Here is a 21,786-nt window from a genome sequence, read left to right on the forward strand (position 1 = left end):
GTGCAGCGGTGCTGTGTGGCTCATCGCTGCGGTGGTGGAGCACTCTTGTCCGCAGTGGTAATCCACTTGCACTAAATGCTGAAAACTGTGGTATACTGTTTCAAAACAAGGCTGGATTATGTCAATTATTGAGAGTGAAAAAACGTCGGTAATGCCCAGCAGCTCAGTATTTTGTGCCGGAAAATTGGAAAGTATTCATTTTTTGGCTGACCTATCAGGGAAAATTGAGCATTGCGTGAGAACGGTATATCTGATTTTCACAATTCTGATGTACAATGAGCACAAGATCTTACTGAAAAAAAATGCAGAAGGCTCAGCATGTTAGGAAATGCATTGCAGTACTGTCGGGAAAAACATGTCAGGGTCTGGAATTTTCCCCATCCTCTGCTCATTTAGGGTTAAATCAGAGAAGTTACATCTCAAAGACAATAAGCCTTTTACACATTTAGTTCAGTCAAGTACATGGACAGTACAGCCCCTTCAAGGTGTTTGTGAAAAATAGCGGCCTTATGTTACAAGCAATATACACAACACTACTATATGCCAGCAATGACTAGATGGATAATTAATTGGGTACATGCACTTTAATCTGCATGGCTGGTTAGGGTTGGCCAAAGCAATCAGGCTTTGCTAAAAGGAGCTAGTGTATGATTCGAATCCTGCAGGTCCTAGACATGTCAGGGAACGATGCCTAACTGCTGCTAATAAAGCCACAGTTGCCTAAAGGCAACTGTGGCTTTATTAGCAGCCTTGTTTGCCTCTTAGTGGGCCTGTGTAATTACCTATCCATTCCTAGGAATCATTTGGTTGCCAGGTAACATTCTGCATGGGATACACAGCTAAATCACCTCTATCTACAGGAATAAACAACCCTGAGTAGATTTTGTTGGTTACTTGCAGTCTTGCAGTGCAAGAATCATATGATATACATGTATCACATCTGTTAAGGTTTGATTCTATCCAAGCAACCCCTGTCTCATTTGTTGCCTTTTTTGCTGCTATGCCACCACATCTTTGGGCAAGTTCAATCAGCAGCAATTTGGTGACCACAGGTCAATTTTGCCTGGTGCCCGATATATGTTCAAACATGGGTTACCAGTCAAAATCGACTATTGGTTGACAATTTGTCACTGATCGATCTTACCCAGTACGGTAAGCATTTTGGTAGACTTTCTGTCAGTATCGATCCACTTCAACACAAGGTGTGCAATCACATTTCAGCCGGACAGTTAATTATACAAGCACTGCATTATTGTTAAAGTCACAAGGATGGTTCATTGAACTTTACTGAACCTTTGCCTTCAAGCACTTATTTCTAGTGAACTCAGAGTTTGATACTAGGCGGTAACATTTGCTTGCCAAATTGTTAGAATAAAATGCTTCCACAACAGTTAGTGAGACTGACGTGCACAACAACATGGTTTGAGACATGTTTCGACTGGGATGAATACCATAGTTAGGAATTAAGGCCTGGATCATTATTTTGGAATTCTTACTTTTCTGTGATTCCCTTGCACTTTGTATGAAATAATAATGCAAATGATTACATTATGTTAAAGAGGCCTCATGGAGTGGGGATTCTGCAAGCCTCAGTGAAAGCCGGTCATTTGTTTTGAATAACAAATTCATGGTGGACTTAAGTGGAATAATTGTACTGTAATCATTAGCACCTTGCTACCTGTAAGACACCCAAATCAGGCAGAGTTGTTTTTTGAATCATTTCAACTTTGCCAGTTGTATGATTTGATTTGGTTTGATTGACAGAGCTTCCACATCCCGATTGGAATGCCAAGGACACCATCCAGCTACTACGAAATAGGATCCGTTCACTTACTCTGCCAGCTCTCCCACTGATTCATGAAGATGGTACGTCAGCAGCATCTTGCTTAAATTAAGATTTACCTAACACCTATAGGCCTCTATTATGGGGCAGTCATCTTGCTTTTCTACCAATCAAACCAGTATAACCAAACTGAGGCTGGAAGGGAAAATAGTCTGTTCCCTTTATCAATATGTGAGTTTGTATTACTATTGCCAATGGGTCTACATGGAACAAGACAAACATGGCAACATCCTAATAAAGGTCTATACTACTAATAGGAGAGCTGTAGAGTACCAAAGCAAATACATCACATGAACAATTATGTGCGTAAAAGGCAATAGGTATTTACATGTACATTACATATTGAACGGACTAAACCAAGGAAATACCATTACCGGGACATCACTACACTTCTGAAATTGGAGATATTCGTGCTTTTTCAAAGTCATAGCACCCAGTTAGTCAAAGATCCATTAAGCACGGTGCATACATCCTGCAGACAAGTGATGTGTCATAGCAGTAATGGCTGGTAAGTCAGATTGACAGATTAGCCTAAAAACACCCTATTGTGATTATGATTTCATCTAGTTTTAAACAGTTGTCAATGACTAATCTTCCAGAGATATTTCTGAAACACTACAGTGATGGATTTGCTGTTATTTCTTGTCCACAGACGAGTGGCAGAGAGCGTGTGATCTGTGTCAGGAATACCTTGCCTCAATTCCTGGAAGTCACAAAAGCAAGGCACCTCTCTTTGCAAGGTACTCTGAAAAACAAGGACACTTTTTGGCTTTGCACCCTTATTGGTATGAATATCTTGTCCCTTCAAGATGCACTCTGGGCATGCTGTAATCCACTTACAGTTACTGACCTGAGGGAAGCCAACGTCAGAGGCCCAATGTTGTTTATCGATCGAGGACAAGTTAGGACACTTACCTGCCCTTGGGACTTCAGATTTAGCGTTGAAATTCTCATTAAAACACCACTTCGCCATGAGAGCAGGATCTCAAGGTTGTTCTTAGGTTTTTTGCCCTGGGCTCATTAAACTAATCCTGCAAGGGAATTTTCAGGGAGTTTTCATTTTAATGGCACCTAACTGAACACCACTATGGCATATGGGGATAAGGTTAGAAGCCTTTTCACAGATATCTCAGCACCTAACAGTATCAGTGCTTTTAACAGTTAGTGAAATGACTACAATGTTACAGAAGGCCGAACAAAGGCTGTTTCCAAGGGCTATTTCACTGACAACAAATTCTTCTCAATATGTTGAAAACACACTGAGAAGGAATAGTTTAAATTACTGGTTTACAACAAATCCAGAGAAAAGTAGTATAAAAGTAGTAAAATAATCATAATGAAGTGATTTTTAATGGAATCAAGATGTTCATCTATCGAGTGTTTAAAAGGAAAGAAAAACCATTGGTTTCCTTTTTGAACAAGACGTAGCACGTTGTTGCCATACAGTGGCAGCTGATTGTGTCTTTGCAGCCTGTTTATGTGTTCTTCCATATTTAGTGTAGAATATACGAGAATTTTCCTCTCAAATTTCACACGCCCAAAAGGATCTTCCTTTGTGCAAGATACACACATGGCAATGATGGTCAGTTGTGTTGTCCAGCCTCTTGTAGGGTGAAACTTGGGTAAGGTCATCTGACTTTTGGTCTCTTGAGAGTCGTCAAATAATTGAGTCTCAGAATCATTAATTTGCTGGAGATTTCAGCAAATTGTATATGTCAGCATTGAGTTGACCCTTTTTGCACCCTACTGCATTATTTTGGGCAGAGTTCAGAGAATTCTAGAGAAATGCCGTCGCACCTTTGAAGATACCTGCTACTTGGCCTTTGATGCACCAGGCTGTGAACCAGTGGCAGGACATGTCCCATGGACAAGAGTCATACAGGAATGCATTGATTATGTGATGTCCACCGTACACACACATGACCAGGGTAAGTACAAAACGGCTACCTCAGCAACTAGAACTCTGAATCTTTGTAAGCCTAGCAGAGTGCGGGAAATAACTAAATTCCCCAGATGGAAATGGACACATTATCATGAACAGTTCAGAACTTATTTTCGAACGTAATTAAGTGACCAAAACATCTTTCAACACCTGTCCCATAACCTGGTAAAAGTGTGTATGTGTTTTTACAATACACTGTCTCTTTAAAACACGATATGACTATTCAGCTCAGTAGTTACCTGATCTCATGTTGCTCCCAATCCGTTGCTTCTTTACACTCTACATGTATCCCATCGCATTGTGCCTTCCTGTTGTCTTTCCAATCTGGTAGATATTTTGCCTGAATGTTGTATCTTGTGTAGTAACTGTCGTATTTGTGCAGGGCTGTCAATCACGGCAAAGATTTTGCATCGTCTGGTGAGGTTTGGAATTTGAAATCAGTTTTTGTAATATTTGTTTCCAGCAGAGGGTAATGAGGGTAAGCAGACAACTGTCTACTACATTCAGCATGAGTTTAATAGTTTCCCAACCCCAAAGGCCTGGAAAGAAGCCCTTCAGACAACAATACATGACAGCTTCCTCCAACCACCACGGTAAGGAACAATTTCAATATAATCCTTAACCACTTGCTGCCGGGTGGTTTGAAAAATGCAGTGTACATAATCGGTACTTTTTCAAGATTTTCAGTTATCAAAATTCTTCAAAAATTCATCATTTCAATTAATGGACGTCTACACTCACACGAATTACTGTTTGGTGGCCACTCTAGTCTGACAGACAAAATCTATTGACGCCCGAGTATTCCAGCCAGGCCTGCAGCCTTGTAAAAAGAGCCCAGATTGTGTGGTGTTATGTAACATTCTTTTGTTCACGAACCTGGCACAGTGCGCTGCTGATCTCTTTTCAATAGGGGCCAAATTAGCGTGCAGTGGTGCTGTGTGGCTCATCGCTGCAGTGGTGGAGCGCTTTTGTCCCCGGTGGTAATCCACTCGCACTAAATGCCCCAAACCGTGGTATACTGTTTCAAATCAAGGCTGGATTATCTCCACTATTGAGAGTGAAAAAATGTTGGTAATTCCCAGCAGCCTGGTTTTTTGTTCTGAGTACGGTCACTTGTTACAAGGCCCAGTTCCCTTTGTCCAATTTCGGAGACCACGGCCATGCAGATAAACACACGGTGCCCGAAACCAGAGTCCTCAGCAGCAAGTGGTTAAACAGAGATCATGTCTGTACATTTGGATACATTCTTAAGCAGTCACAGACAGACCAAAGTCGGATGTATTTGCAGCTCTATGACAGTTTCACTTCCTGAAAGTAGCCAAAAAATGTTCAAATTGAAATTTTATCATTTATAGTTTGTGTAATTGTGGAAATCTAATACAAGACTACTGCATCTTACCTTCTAATGCAGCAGACTTGCATTCCAAACTAGGAAGAGAGTAGCATCTGCTTGCATACAGTATAGAACTGTGGACAATTGGATTTTATTTCTTAGCCAGATGTCGACGCCAGAAGCAGGAAATGTAAATTGTTACAAATACAGCAGAGTTTTTTGTGTGATTTCCTAGATTTGTGTCAGGCGTGGCTGCCACTGTGCAACAAAAACGGGCAGAGTTTATGGATAGACAGCTGGAAGCAAAGATGGCTGAAATGAAGGAAAACAGGACACCAAGAGGCAGTGTCTCAGCTAGGGAGCCACCGTATGTTGTTGATGTCAAGGACACGGCTCAAGCTGTGAAGACAGTGTTGTCATCTGCAAAAGAGGAATCAAAAAAGTAAGGTCACCTCTCTGCAAGGATTGGAAAAAGTCCCAGCAAAATAGAGCACTTTTTTTTAGAAAAAAAGAGGATCTTATTTGCAGAGGAATTGAAGGTGCCATGTGCTATATCAAAGTGGCAGTTCTTACACATTCATATCTGTGTGTGCATGTATATGGGTGTTCCCATTTCTAACTTTCATGTGCCACTTGCAAATTTAATTTTGATTTGTTTTTTTTAGGTTTATGAGCAGGATAAAGCACTGTCAGATATAAACTGTTGTCCCAAGTATTCCTAGGGGTAGGAAGAGAATGAAAAAAGCTTGAGAGTTTATGGAGGTGGGAGGAAAACCCTAGGTAAATATTTTAGGGAAAACCTGCGGACTCGGGTGGGGACTGAAAACCAAATCTACATGTCAGCCTAGGTGGGATTCGAACCCGGCCCGCAGAAGTGAAAGGCAAGGTAAGAACCACCTTGCCAACCTGTCTCCCCAAAACTTTCCAAATCAGTCTTCCAAGCATTGTAAAATCTGCACGACCCCTGCCATTTTGGCAACAGTTTTTCTTGATTACTTTGGTGGCGGAGCAGTAGTTGCTCTAAAGTTTGTGTGAATGAAATGCAAAAAGGGCATTGATATTCAGGGAGTGCATTAATGAACAGTGAAATCACCCAATCCTGTCTTGATGTTATCTACATGTACCTGTCATTGTGTACCTGATTGTTTTTTTGTTTCTTTCTTGCAAGATTTGATGATCTCCTACATCAGTGGCTCCATGGCGCAAAAGGAACGACTTCACACGGTGGCATGACGGAAACAGATCACTCCTTGCAGAAAGCAACCTCACCACGTTTGGAGCAAAGTCTACAGGATTTGGCATTGGCTATGGAATCAGAGCGCAGGGCGGACAGACTTACAGAGCTCCGACTGACCAGTCTTCTGAGCCTCTAGACACTGGTCTCCGTTGGTTATTTATGAGCAGGGTACTTATTGGTGCATGCACTTAGTAAAATGTCATTTTTCCCATACAAATTGTGTCTAGTCACTGTCAAAAGATCTCTTTTGATTATGATGAAGTGTTCCAATTGGCCATTGTAGCTGGGATACTGCAGTAATTTGGTACATTTTTCTTTAGACTGTGTGCTGGCTCACCTTACCATTTAGTTTCCCATGGAAACCCATTGTTTGCCGTCTCTTGCGATGCTTACAATGGTAAATCTCACTGATGCACAGACACCTACTGCAAAGCAGCCCCACGATTTGTCCTTATTTCCAAATTTGATCAGTGACATTTTATCAAGAGTTTTTCAAAGGCTGTTAACTTAAAAGTGACACTGGCAACTTGGGACTCATTTTGTAAGATTGGGACCCGATTTTAGCAAAGATGTGAGGTGATGGACTCATATTTGGGTGAAACAGTTGTCAAAATGTGCCTTGGAGCATTCAAAACACAACAGGTCAGTTGCTACCTCGCAATATGGCCTACTCACAATTAGAGCTCTGCCTCCGTGCAGACTTTTACTGAATGACCTGTGATTCATTTTTCAACAGAAAAGTTATAATGTGCTGCTTCATGGTCTGATTGAAAGCCTCCTTGAATGGGGGCAATTCACAATTCAGTGCACCACAAAGTGGTTGCCATGGAGAGGCCAGTTTTCAAGTCTACAGTCAACAACAGCATTGCTGACCTGCCATGATTTACATCTGACGTATGTTGTCAGTTGACAAGTTGGGGAAATTTTTGTTACATTGAGACTTTCCATTTATAGAAAGAAAGTAGGATTAGCTGAAACTACTTTCATCCCTGACAAATATCAGAAAGAAGTCAAGTTCCCTGCATGGAGTTGGCCAATAGAATTTGTCAACCATTTCCCACAATGCACTGCAAAAAGTGTCCCTTCCATGGCAACCTCTTGGTGGTGCACTGTTGTCAGCCACCCCTGTTAGATCCTTTCGAATTTCTTTTCCTCAGTGTAAATCTGAATGTGGGCTACCAGAGTTTTGAATTACATGAAATTTGATTGCACACAGTATCATATAGTTACACTATTTGTGACTCCAAGCAATCAATTAAATTTGAGTGGACAGTGCTTCACTTTGAAGTAAAAAGCGACTTGGACACTTCATTTTTTTTTCCACTTTAACACTGATGAATTTATTTTTTTTATTTACTCAAAAGTCGCAACTACAATCCAACAAAACGTCTATTACAATGTCCATTGTCCACGTTTCAAATGTAAAGTTTCAGTTTCAGCCATACTGTCTTCCCATGAAAGAATAAATACACAAACAAGCATAATTTATGACAAAATCACTAAGAACAGTTTTATGAGACATGCATGTCTCACCTTAATAGGTATAACGGCCAACACTGTCGACTATCGAAAGCAAGTCTTTAGTTTTGTTTTGTTTTCATCTTTTTTTTTCTTTTTTCTCCAATCCTGTCAACATCTTTAACCCTAACGGTCCCAAATCCTCTAATTTCAATATGATTTTACATACACCCTAGGGGTTTAGGGTTAATAAAGGAGCAATAAGTTGGTCCCTGCAAGTTTTTACACTTATCGAAAACAAAGCTTGTCAACAGTTCTGTCTTTTTAGTTGGCACCAAATAAGGATAAAGGGGCGGTTTCAGCAAAACGGGAACAAAAGCGGCTAACTGTCCAAAGGATTAACGGTTCAGAAAGTTCCATCCAAATTCGAGAAATTCTATCATGGACAGCAAGGAAACGTTCAGTGATATCGCCAGGTGTAGCATATGTGCAGGATTTTCAGAGAGGCTTAAAACTGAGAGTTATTGGAAGAAACAGGGGTGTGAGAATTCAGCTTTTTTGCTGATTTTAGCATTTTTGTTCAGATGTTGACCCTTAATTTCAGTTTTTTTGTACACCTGGTCTGTACAAAAGTATTAAAATTTCTAACATTTCAGCTTTTTGCTAGCTGTTTTCAGCTTTGATTTCAACTGGCCACTGACACTCCTCCTGAAGAAACTTTACTTTATTAACCCTAAAAGAGCCGGGGTGTAATCTGCCCCTTCCCCAACATTTTTCCAATATCGCCACAGTGAATTTTATTATTATTTTTTTTCAGGAGCTGAGCCTTAAGGGTTTTTTTAGACCAACTTGTGGTGGTCTTTTTGAGACCAGTTTTGTGAAAATCAAATATACCAGCCTTGCTCAGTGCGCATTTTTCCAAGAGATGGCAGCCAAAAATGTATACTTTTTCCAAACTGTGCTGCTCAGTGCACTCAGATGGCAGCGTTTAGCCTTGAACTTCAGATGACAGTAAAAATAAACCCATCCCACCCAAACTTCACATTTTTGATTACATGTAATGATTACATGCATGCCAATTTTTTTTAAATCGAACTTGGCACAGCCATGTTCTTTGGGGAGCAAATCCCCCCCTCCTTGCCGGCTGTGAGATGGCCAAAATGACCTGGCTCTTTGAGGGTTAAAAAGAAATGAGGTCCAGTTGTAGGGGAAGGTGGTTTAAAATTACCAGTAAGTCAGCAGCTAATTTTTTTATATATTTTATATGCAGGGTGTTTGCCTTTCCCTGTAGTCTGTTTCAAGAGGAAAAGGTGTGGAGATAACTGAACAAGTTGAGACCTCGGTTTACAAAAGAATAACCCCCTAGGGTGTTAGTAAAATCATATTGAAATCGGAAGATTTGGGACCGTTAGGGTTAAAAGCTTTTATGCCAGAATTTGAAATAAAAGTCATGATAATAAAAAATCTTGTACTGACATTAAGCAAGATTCTAAACGGAATTATGCACAAGTTAGTTAATGAATGTGGAAAAATTGAAACGATGAGGAGTTTTGTTTTGTTTGTTTGTTTGTTTGTTTTTGTTAATTTCTATCTTGGTAGAATCTGCCACTCTTTCACAAGTGAACTTCTGGTATTAGAACAGCCAGCATACGGTGAAAGTCTTCTCTAGTTAACTGTACATACATGTATCTTGGCTTTTTGTCATTTCAATTTTATTGTTTGGGGATTTGTACTGTTTGGTCAGTCCTTTAAAGACGTGCCTGCTGTGTCTGCCAGTCTCGAGACGAAAGGAAATAACTGCAAACACTAAACATAATCTTCTTGTTTGCATTTCTAATGATATAAATAGTGAGTTCTTCCCATACGTCAAATACACCTCAAGTATGCCAGGTCGTAGCACGTTGTGTCTTTGCATGTACCTTAAGGTTATTTGTGAGTCATCTGCAAGTTCATAATAAAAACAGCTTTGTTTCTGTTGCTGTCCCCGCATGCTGAGTTTTTCAACAATTACTCCAAAGCCCAGATTAAACTTTGCATGAAACCAGCAGTCACAAATGAACCGTCAGTTGATTCAACATTTTAGTCGAACCACACAAATCAATCTTTTCAAATGATGAAATGTGTCACACATTGAAATTGTGAACTTAAACCACTTTTGCTGATGTACATGTTGAACATTAGATGAACAAAACTGAAGGTAGGTCCTGGATCAACAGCCTTCTTGAAGCTCAAGCTACCTGAAAAGTACCGAAATACTGGGATAGTTGCTTGCACACCGCAGAGAAAGGGTCGTTGCAGGGCTATCCTTCCGGTGCTCCGTGGAAGGAGACTGCACAATGTTGATCCTCGTCCAATTCCTGTAGCCGACCTGCGCTCTTCCCTCTATGCACTCCCAGCTTCCCTCAACCGCCAAGTCATTACAGTTTATCCATACCTCTTGTCCTGCTTTCATCAAAGTTATTAATGAAACTATTCTCTTCCGGGGAATGAGGCACGGCAAGAACGCCGCACTCCTCTCTGGCCTGGCCGTGGACCACCCAAAGGTGGACTCGGTCACCAAGTAAGAGGAGTTGCCCCAAAGATGCCAAGGAGGTGGGCAGTCAATCCCTAAAGACCGACATCTGGCGTTGATTTGAGTGACAAAGCTACAACACAAGTCAGTTAACACGACAAAAACTACAGAATACATGTCGCTTACTTGCAAAAAGAAATATTAGCCTTGTTTCCTTTGAAATGTCATGCAGAAGTCCTCGATGTAAGCTAATGTAGAGAGTGAGGTTGAGAGACAAAATGTCGCAGACACCTGAATCCAAGGGCTGAATTTACAATGAGGATTGTGATATATATGATGCTACTTGATACAGGATAAGGGATTTCCATCCTCACAGACAGGGCTGATGGTGCTAAGATTTGTAGATTTGATATTACGAAGCTGCCAATTTCATGTCGAGCCATATAGAAATCGATTTTCGCAATGCCTACCCCCCTCAAAAACTCCAATACTTACAGATATTGCATTCATCTATTCACACTTCTACTGGCAAACGCATAACTCCCAGCTGAGCAAAGATACCATATTTGCACCATGGTACCTCAAACTGCTTCTCAGTTCCTTCAAGATTGAGTCTCGGAATAGATTTCTTGCAGAAATGACCGACAGCCACCGACTACATAACTCCAGTGCCGAAAGTAGTTATTTTGGATATTTAGACTTGTTTAAGTTTGGTGCCTCTGACAACTGAACCGTTGAAACATACAGTGTAAAGCACAAGTATCTATGAAAGCCATGATCGCAGCCTAAAATTAAAGACATGCCCGACACTATTGGCGTATAATACGCAAAAATTAAAAAAAAAAAGCTAGATTAATTTTTTTAAATTAAATTTCTTTAAGAGTAGGTTCCAATTTTGGTTTAATCTCTTCTTGTATTCCTTAGAAAAGGCTGATAGCCTTTCCGAAGTGAACTAGGTCAACACGAACAAGTTACAAGAATACAGACACACTATATTAGATCTTTGTTCTGCCAAGTCTTCTTTATACACTTAAAAGTTCATTCTAAGACCTGTGCAAAATTACGATGATTTTTCTTGTACAAGATTTCTCTTTGTAAATTACGCTTTGATTTCAAACTACATGTATTCAATAGATAGTTAATCCTTTTCCAGCTTCATACTTTCTTTTTTGTTAACTGAATTATCGTTAAGACAAAAATCCATGAAGCCATTTATCAAATAAGATTAACCAATGATTTAACTTTTTATTCACTGTAAGCTTGATGGTAATCAGAATTTTATCATGGCTCTTGAATATTCTCACCATATTTTGCTCTTAGTACATTTTTGACAGAAATAGCTCAAAAGACGTATGATTTTTCCAATTTTTATTATACCCATTTAGCCTAAAGTATCCAATCTAAAGTCCTTCTCTATTCAATTACGTCTACACAATGAAATTCAATTTCAGAAAGGCCGGTCATGATAATTATGATTATCAGTTTCAGCCTGATAAAATACGCTTTACCAAATTTACAAGGTGGGAAACAACCATTTTAATTGATTTGCAATAACGCTCATTATAGTCTCATGAAAGTTCTGTACACGTATATGTCAAAAACAGAACATCCGATCATGCGGCCTCATTCTTTGGAGGTTAAGAGCAAAGGTACGCTTAAATTTGCAACATTCCTTGTGATGTAAAACTCGTAAAATGAACACAATAGTACATGTACGTACTTGCACAATGATGTTGCAATTGTATGCCATATGCCTACTTGAAATATGTTCTACATAACTGGGCAGTGGGAGAGAAACCATATTCACAAAAAGCATTTTTCTGATCCATCGCATGAATGAAATCATAGTATAAATCAGAATGCACACTAATTGAAAAATATACCGCGCATGTTGCACGGAGGCTGTTGTCAATCCTTTATAAGCTGATGGGGCTTTGTGTCGGCACTAATTCTTCTAGAGAAAAAACTTACTGGTGCAGCAATAGTTGGCTGACTGCAGTTTGCTTGAGGGCACTAGTGAAATGTTTCAGTGAGTGGACAGTCAGTACCGTCCTGCTTGCCTTATTCAACTAAAATGACTACACAATCTTCAGCCCCTCCGCTGCGTGTCGATGGTCGTTCGTTTGCCTCCCTCGATGGCCATTGTATAGTCAATCCATATTGACTTCTCCTCTCTCTCGTCCAAGCATCAAAGTCACAATAAAAACTAATGACTTAGCTTTTAGAAATCAACAAATCACCCCCCCATGTGTCAAAAAACCCCGCCCATGGTCCACGGTCATCAAGTATTAAGAATTTCTCTCATGGTGCCCGTGGTTTCAGCTGAAACGTGTCCCAGGTCCTAGTACCGATCGAACGCATGCTTCTTGTTGAACGGAGAAAACGTGAAGTGTACGTGGTACAGTTGCAAAAGGTATAATTACTGCACAAAACATGAAGTGAGATTGAAAGTTCAATAGTCACTCTTTTTAGAGTGAAGGGGCTTTGAACTCCAATTGATTTGCCGAAAGTTACAAGCATCTCCACCCACTGCAGTCACAAAGAAGTGGTTTCCGTGCATTTATCGAACGTTCACATGAAAGCGTACTTACTCGATTAACGATGGCTTATTCTACAGGTTGCTTGCAGACGGTGTGGAAATGAAGAGTGCAAACATAATCATGCCACGCCTTAAGTGAACTGTTAATTTTAGATATTGCAGCACAGTTCTCCAAGCTACCTCCTTGGGGCTGATTCAGATCCCAATTCCTATAGCTAACCTCCACCCCTCCTTCCTTGCAATCCCAGTGTCCCTCCACGGACATGTCATTGCAGTCGATCCAAGCCTTGCGCTTGTCTGGAATCAGAGCCACAATGACACTGTTCTCTTCCAGGGAGTGCGGCACCGCCAGGACGCCGCCCAACTTTCTGCATTCATCTCTGGCGCTGGTCCACTCAACGGTGGACTCCGTCACCAAGTAGCAAGTGCTCCTCCACTTGTACCACTTTGGAGGGCAGGACCGAGGTTGGGCAGCATTCCATGGAATACACGCCCCAGGTAAGACATGGTTGACGAAACAACTTGACAAGGCGGCAAAAATGATGAAAACTGAACGACGCATTTTGTTGATGATGGCTTTTTTTTCTTAAATGATATATGAAAAAGAACAAATTCAAAATCAAGACCAGTTCTTAAAAACAAGTGTTCATCAAGTTGATCAACCGTGGCCTAAACCATTTCAGAACTGCGAGTAAGATCGAGCAACTGATACGTCACCTCGCATGAACAGTGGTCTGAATGGTTGGTGCACACCATTAAGTTGTTTAAACGGGAAAGTCAGGCAGGAACACGTTGCTCCTTCAACCAACGTTGGTGAATTGATCAGCCAGTGGTGTGTCCACTGGCGATTACGGGGGTGGGGGAAGTGCCATTCATGTGGGCATTTTTCCTCTTAGGAATTGAAAGGGCTACCATTCTAGAAATGGTACTGCCATCTTTCGTGGGGATGAAGATTGCTCTATACTAACAAAGAAAAACTCGAGATTTAACAAGAAAAATTCGATTCCCCCCATCCTTTTTAGACCAGATTACACACCACTGTAATCAACAAATATACTCGACTGAAATAGCTAATGCAGTAAATTGTTACTGAGGTTAGAAATAAATGATGTAATACCCTTATGATTCATAATTGTTGTGTCATTTATACTTTTCCTTTTTGCTGTTTGAGCAGTTGGTGACCCACAACCCCCCGCATTCCTGCCTGAGGTTGGATATACAGCCCCCGGGGAAACAAACATTTATAACAAAATTAAAAATTTATTAAAAGGGGGAGAAAAAAAAGAGGAAAGCTGAGTCGCTTATTAAACACCAAAATGTATGTTGTTTGTGTTTCCTTTGTTTTTTTTTTTTTTTTGGTTTTTTTTTTGGTTTTTTTTTTGTCTTTTGAGATGCAACATTATTATAAGACTCTATTCACAAATACATGTATTACTGTTACATAGTCATAGTTTCCTTTCTTTCATGTGGTTTGTGCATTAAATATAAGGAAAGCCGAATGAAAAATGTGTAGTTTTAGTACTCTTCGCTGATAGTTTGAAGAATATTTACCTGTTACTCAAATGGAAAGATTGTCATACATTGTCGTATCTTTTCTGGGCCTATAACTTTAAACTGTTTGGCTTCCAAAATCTTTTCTTCCGGAGGCCAGAATGTATAACTATTTACTCGTCACACAATGCTGAAACGGACTCCTTCGAACAGAGAAAAAAAAAACAAAGGAGCCATAACAATGCCAGTGTAACTTTTGTCCCAAATATCTTTGTAACAATGAACAAATTTGAACACCGGATATATGATATAACACTTTCTTCAAACCCTTGAATCTCCTGGGTACCTTCAAGGGAAAAACTGGTGTTTGGAATCTAACCTTATTCTTTTTTCTCTGAGTACCAACCCAGGAGATTTTTTGGAAATTTGAAATTATTAACACGGGAAATTCTCCAAATTATTGTTATTTAGCATCTCAAAACAACATTTAAGAGAAACAGCTCCCCAAAATCTTCAAATATTTTGGGAATTTCCCGATTTCCAAGAAACCGGGAAAATCCCCAATGGAAAACATGGAGGGTCCCCAGAGGGGCCAATTTCTCCAATGTTGGCCAAATAGGCTGCTTTCGTTCTCACTTCATTCGCTTCAAAATTGCTCCTTATATCATTCTTTCTCCCACGACTCAGCCAAAAACAAAACTCCTTTCAAGTCTGTCCAAAATCTGTACGTAGTTTGGTAGGCCTATAAACAATACTTGAAAGGCCACTTTAATCATCCATGGCTTAGCGATGACCTCGAAGCACAATCACTTCGCTCGCACTCGCTTTGCTTGTGTCTAATATCCAAAGCGAAACACGATATAGTCAACGGCAATCACAGTATGTCTCACTAGGCAAGATTCAAAGGGAAAACGAGTTAATCTGCCCAAATCAAGTGGTAATTGTTGTTGTAATTTTGTAATGCGCCGTCCATTAAATATTAAACGGCGCACCGTTTTCCAAATTAAGGTAGCCGTTAACCTATATTGCGCTCACATGATTCAAGCGACCGCATATTAGGCCGCGGTCGTGGAATTATATCGACACTCCGCAAGCCCGCTCACTCGGTTTCAAAATTGAAAATTAAATTTAATAAAAAATTTAGATAGCTCGTGAGACAGCATGAACACAAAATCTTGTAGCCTTTGTCGCAAACCCAAATTTTTGTCAGATTTGAAAATCTTTAAGAAGGAATCAATAAAATGCTTGCTGATGCGTAAAATGTTTATATCGACGCCGACCTCTATGGCCGTACGGTATGAAAAAAAATGTGACGAGTGCAGAAAGGAATTATCTTGCAAACACAGAAAACATATAGGTCTACTTGTTATTATTCACTCCGAGGTTGTATGTCAACATCAGCTAAACAAGTACAGATGGGCCTGTTGTAAAACCTCGTGTGAAAAACAGTGAGATTTATTGAACACGAAGGGTATGGCGGCTTACACCAACAAGCAGAGTTTAAAAAGCTACAGAACTAATATAGCAACAAAAATAAAAACAATAAGAAACTACAACAACTATATGATGAAAAATGTAAGATGTGAGAACATGGAATCTCTGAGATAAACTAGAGGATGGTTTTGAAAAAGATGAAATGTGTAATATTTATGGTTCTAACGATGAATGTTGTTATTTGATATACCATGAAAATTTACGGGACAAAATGGAAGAACTCGAACTGGAGATATACACACTCAAATTTAAAAGTTTCTGTCTTAAATGATTCAGCGAAAAATAATAAATATATTGGGTAATGTTAATTTAGAAGTGAGTCACTTGAAAAACTTGAAAGAAAAATAAAATTCCTTAAAAAATGAGAATACTTAGTTTCATTGTAGAAAGGGGGCATGGCCAGACCATTAGCTATAAACTCTGGCAGATTGCGTATAGATCTACGCTTGAAGAGTATGTTAACCTAAACAAATGTACCACCACCGAACCAACCATGTTATAATCACAATTTGTCTTGAGGTTCGGGGGAGGGACATTGAAACGACAACAGCTTTTTACATCAATATCACTAGGTAGGCCTACAAACCCGTAATGGGTAATCTGTACATAGATTTACCAGGAGACCTCAAAAATAAGTGCATGGGCAATCATTAATCTTCAAAATGAAGACCAAGAATGTATCAGACGGTGTCTTAGAGCGGCACTGGGGATCAACACCCACAACGTGAAGGAAAATATTGAAGCTAATTCTAATTATAGGACAAACAGAGAGAAAACGGACTTATGTCACTCACGACGGCTAATCTTTCAAAATGTCGATTTTCCTACTCCACTCGATCAAGTACGACGAATAGAAAACCAGAATAACTTAGAAATGAATGTGTTTGGATACCTACCACCTGGATTTGCGAAAGAAAAGAAAGGAAAGAGCATTGGGGTTTACACAAAAGCCCTGGATACAGTCGTACATCGATTTTAAAAACAATACCTAGTTGCGAACCAAAGCTATATCAGATTTTTAGAAAGACTTTTTTAAACTAATGAACAAAAGCGTAAAACGATGGAAAACACCAGAAATCTAATAAACAGACATCTGTTTAGGCCTCTAGGAATAAGTTGCAAGAATACAAACACAGTATGCTAACTCCTTGTACTGCTCAGTCTATTTCTTTTACACCTACATGTAAAATGTTTATTTCTAAGTCCTGTGCAAAATTACAGTCAATGATAATTTTTTTTCTCTATGTACAAGATCAGGGGACACGTTTTCTGTTAGTAAATTACGCTTTGATTTCATACTACATGTATCCTCACATAAAGGAGAACAACCGATAATTTAACTCTTTACTCACCAAAAGCTTGTTGGTGATTACAGTTTTATCATAGCTCTCAGGAATATTCTCACGGTAGTTTTCTCCTTAGCGAATGTTTGGACAGAAACAGTTCAAAAGAAACGGTGGATAACAGTTTTTGGCTCCAACATTAGATTTTTCCAGTTTTGTATCCATTTTGAAAAAAGTGTCACTGAATAAAGGTTTTCTCTGTTTCTGTTCAAATGTATGCACAAAACTTCAATTTCAGAAAAGTCAGTCGAGATTGTGATGGCAGTTTCACCAAGCTTTTAATGCGGGAAACGCGACCAAATTTCGATGAATTCGCAATGGTGCTTATTATGAACGTTTTTGCATGCATCTCTCAAAATGTATAACACTTAGCATGCAGCCCCATTCTTTTGAAGTTAAGAACAAATGTACGCTTCCTTGTGATGTAAACTCTTTAAATGAACAAGTGCCGCAATTCTATGCTACATGCCTACTAGAGATATGACAGCCAGAAATTTTAGAGGCACCAATCTGATGCTACTCAATCTGGCAAAGTGAGTTCGAAGTTACAAGAGCCATCTTTGATTGAAGGCGTTTTAAGGAATCTACAGGAGCTGTCTTTATTTCTTCGCCCACATAATGTCCATTTCCGTCAGGAAGTCAAACTTGGTGATCAATTAACCAACCCTCTTCATGTTCCCTCACGTAATGTCCATTTTCATCAGGGATCCGAAGTAAGCGGAACTGGTAGAGCTGTTATGACTCAGTAATTCGACTGTAGTCCCAATTCTCGGCGACTCGAGTCCCGACAGGTAAATGACTCGATTCAACTCAAGTCACTCCGAGCAAATTACTCGTCCCGAGTCGAATCCCTATCGTCCGGAGACCCAATTCGAGTGAAAGTTAATAAGACTCGAGTCCCATAAATAAAAGCAAACTATACTTGGTGAAAAAATATCTGTAGAGAATATGCCGGTTCATAATATTCACGTCACGTGTTATTAGTAACCCGGAGGTAAATTTCAAAATGCCCAAAAAATTACTTTCTCTCTTGTATTACGGTATTGTGTTAATATGTGACTCGAACTGACTCGAGCAAAATACCTGACTCAATGCGACTTATTTGCCTAACGACTCAAGTCTACTCAAGTCACTACGTTATAATAACTCGACTTGACTCGACTAGAGTCACAAAAACTAGTGACTCGTTACAACTCTGAGAACCAGAAGATAACACACAACTTGAGTGTTCATTCAACGAGCGTGTTCTAATCACTGGAGGAGCTCGTGTAAGAAGGAGCTACTTATAATTAAGAAACACAAAAAATAACTTATATCTAGATCAAGGTGCAAGTCATGACAAAGCTGTGAGATGGACAATCCTACTTTACAACAAAATTTACGAGCATACGCAGTTTGTTTGAAGGTAGCAAGGAAATGAACAGTGACCGAGTATAGTTATGCCATCATGCTTACGCTCTGCACAGGTTTTAGCACTTCATTTTCTTGATTGTCACCCGTTGCTTCCCTCGACGGCTAAATCAATGCAGTCAATCCAAACTGACCTCTCTCTCTGTCGTTAATGGCATCAAAGCCACACAAAAATGGTTCTCTTCTCCAGGGAATGTTCTCTTCCAGGAAATGTGATACGCCGCCAGTACGCCGCCCAATTAACTTTCTGCGTGCATCTAGCTCTGGATTACTCAAAAGTAGATCAAGAATTTCTCTGATGATGCCACCCGGGGAGGGTCATCTAAAAGTTGATCCAGATACCAATAATGGTCAAACAAATGCTTCTTGCTGAAAATAGAAAACTTGAGGGTTTACACTAAGTGTACATGTCTACATGATGCGGCTGCAAAAGGTACGATTACCGCAGATTGAAAGTTTCAATAGTCTTTTTTTAGAGTAAATGGGCTCGATTGGATTTGCCGAAAGTTACAAGCATCTCCACCCATTGCAGTCACAAAGTAGTGGTTTCTGTGCATTTATCGAACGTTCACATGTTATGAAAGCGTACTTACTCGATTAACGATGGTTTATTCTACAGGTTGCTTGCAGACGGTGTGGAAATGAAGAGCGCAAATATGATCATGCCACGCTTTAAGTGAACCGTCAATTTTAGATATTGCAGCACAGTTCTCCGTGTTACCTCCTTCAGGCTGACCCTGATCCCAATTCCTGTAGCTGACCTCTTCTCCTCCTTCCTTGCACTCCCAGCTACCCTCCATCACACGATCACTGCAGTCAATCCAAGCATTGCTTCTGTCTGGAACCAATGCCAGGAGGAAATCATTTTCTTCCAGGGAGTGCGGCACCGCCAGGACGCCGCCCAACTTTCTGCATTCATCTCTGGCGCTGGTCCACTCAACGGTGGACTCCGTCACCAAGTAGCAGGTGTTTCTCCACTTGTACCACTTTGTAGGGCAGACCCGAGGTGGAGCAGCGTTCCATGGAATACACGCCCCTGATAAGACCAGGGTGACAAAACAACTTGAGAAAAAAACAAAATTGATGAGAACTGGAGAATGCATTTTGTTGATGACGACTGTACCGTGTTCATAAATGATACAGGAAAAGAATGAATCCAAAATCAGGACCAGTTCTTAAAAAAACGTGTTCGTCAACTTGATCAACTGTGGCACGAACAATTCCAGAACTGCGAGTAAGATCAAGCTAGCTAATACAGATAGGCCTGGGTCTGTCACCTCGCAGTGTTGGTGTTCTGAATAGTTGGTGCACGCCATCAAAGGAACGTCAGGCAGGAATATATTAATCAATCATGGGAAGGTGATTTTCTAATAAACGAAAACGACGGTCTTCGCTAAGTGATCAGTCAGTGTCGTACTGGGGGCGGAGCAGGGCGCAAGTGCCACCCTGGCATTTTTTTCTCAGGATTTGAAAGGGCCAACATTCTAGAAACGGTGTTATATCACCTTTCTTCGGGACAAAAATTGTTTCACTAAAACGAAATAACTCGAGAGTTTACAGAGAAAAAGTCTCATGTTAATCCTCCATCCATTTTAGACCTGGATATTCCACTTCATTCAACTCAAGTATACCGGTATTGTCTTAAGCGAGTATTAAGAAAATGTCAATACCAAAATCTCAATATTTACTTTGTGCCTTGGACACTTGGCCGGTGAAATAATACAGAAGTTCCAAGAGTAGCTTTGAAAAGAACGATTGCAGCTTCATAATGACAGCAGGCTACAGAATAGGCCTGGGGCGAATCAAGGAAATATTCCGGGAGAGGTTCCTTGCCCCACACATTTTTAGTGGTGAGACTGGCAAATAGTTTATGGATTACAAAATGTATATGACAAACTATATCAAATTAAATAAATAGGTACCGCATTAAATTGCTACTGATGTAAAACAAAACAAAAAAATAAACCTTTACAAAATTTCATTTTATTTATTATGTCATTTATTTATTCGTTTCTTTTTGATGTCAGAGCGGGAGATGGGGGGTTGACCCACACACCCCCTCTCTGTGTCTGCGTCTGAGCTTGGATGTTACCTACCCCATCCCCTCAGTGGCGTAACTAGGGGAGGGGCACGTCCCCCAGTGGTTGCCTGTGCCCCCCCTTGAAATCTTTGAATAATGTCCGTTGTAATGTAGTTGCAGCCTAGTTTCTTGTGGTGCCCCCCGTGAAAAAATGTGTTCATCCCCGAGTGCCTCCAGACACTTAACCCTAGTTAAGCCACCCCCAACAAAACAAAAACTTTTTAAAGAGAAAAGAGGAGAGGAGGAAACACCAAACAACAACATTTATCAGTCAGTAAAACTTTTATAATTATCTGTTTGCCAAATTTATGGAAAATTATTAAATTATTCTAATTCGCAAATATTACTGTGACATAGTTGCATTTTCATTTCGAGGTGTGTAGTTTGTACTTTAAATATAAGGAGAAATGAGTGAGAGGTATTTGTTATTACTCTTCATTGTTACTTTGGTGAATATTTACCTGTCACTGAATAATAGAACATTTTCTAATTGGTTTCATACGCTGAAGAGGAGTTGCACAAAAAAATCTAAGAAAACTTCATCCCGTGAATGATTTGAACTCGCCCCTGGACACATTTCCGCATGGATAAAGTACATACATCACCAAGCTGCGTGCGGGAATGCAAGATATTTTAAACCTATGTCCTCATGCGGACATTAAATCTACGGAACAGTGCAGAGGTTGTATAAAATATAGGCTTTCCAGGCCAATTTCGGAAAATGCACAATTTAATTTGTAAAACAAAAATTCACTGTGGCGTAGATTTTGAGCGCGACTTAAAAAAATATAGCGGACTCTGCAGCATCCAGACTTCAGTTGCCTGATGAAGGCTTGCAGCACCAGCAGCCGAAACGTCGCTACCAGCAACACGACACCGCGAGTCATCGATTATCTTTTTTCCTGTATTTGTCATCCACCGCGGTGATTATGTTTATCTCTTCTTATGTTTATCTCTTCTATTGACTTAAAACCTGGTTTCATTTTCGCAATAAGAAGCATTCAACTTCGTTTTGAATCCTTCAAATAAATTAATATGCATTACCGTACGTTTCGTATAAGCAAATAAGTGACTGGGATTTGGTTTGACGTATTCGTTGCCAGC

General features: G+C 40.0%; 2 protein-coding genes across 3 annotated transcripts in view; one reads left to right on the forward strand and one right to left on the reverse strand.

The window, feature by feature from the left end:
• The window catches only part of mcm3ap (minichromosome maintenance complex component 3 associated protein), a 78,668-nt gene extending 68,800 nt beyond the window's left edge, over positions 1–9,868 (forward strand). Inside the window, exons 25-30 of one of the 2 annotated variants that reach the window (XM_087132907.1) lie at positions 1,765–1,866; positions 2,496–2,583; positions 3,608–3,771; positions 4,249–4,378; positions 5,354–5,560; positions 6,287–9,868. In XM_087132907.1, the coding sequence (XP_086989033.1) occupies positions 1,765–1,866; positions 2,496–2,583; positions 3,608–3,771; positions 4,249–4,378; positions 5,354–5,560; positions 6,287–6,491 (896 nt within the window). In that variant the 3' untranslated portion in view covers positions 6,492–9,868. The remainder of the gene's footprint in view (positions 1–1,764; positions 1,867–2,495; positions 2,584–3,607; positions 3,772–4,248; positions 4,379–5,353; positions 5,561–6,286) is intronic. The other variant, XM_087132908.1, reaches the window with a different exon arrangement.
• A 9,006-nt stretch (positions 9,869–18,874) lies between these two features.
• LOC110989491 (C-type lectin domain family 4 member E-like) lies at positions 18,875–20,703 on the reverse strand. The gene is made up of 3 exons (XM_022253898.2): positions 20,699–20,703; positions 19,324–19,664; positions 18,875–18,924 (listed from the first exon to the last, which is right to left on the reverse strand). Exons 1-3 carry the CDS (start codon positions 20,701–20,703, stop codon positions 18,875–18,877), a joined length of 396 nt encoding a protein of 131 aa, XP_022109590.2.
• Between the last annotated feature and the right edge of the window lie 1,083 nt (positions 20,704–21,786).

Source organism: Acanthaster planci, linkage group LG02, assembly GCF_054643075.1.
Source record: "Acanthaster planci isolate LZ-2023a linkage group LG02, COTS_SCS, whole genome shotgun sequence".
NCBI lineage: Eukaryota > Metazoa > Echinodermata > Asteroidea > Valvatida > Acanthasteridae > Acanthaster > Acanthaster planci.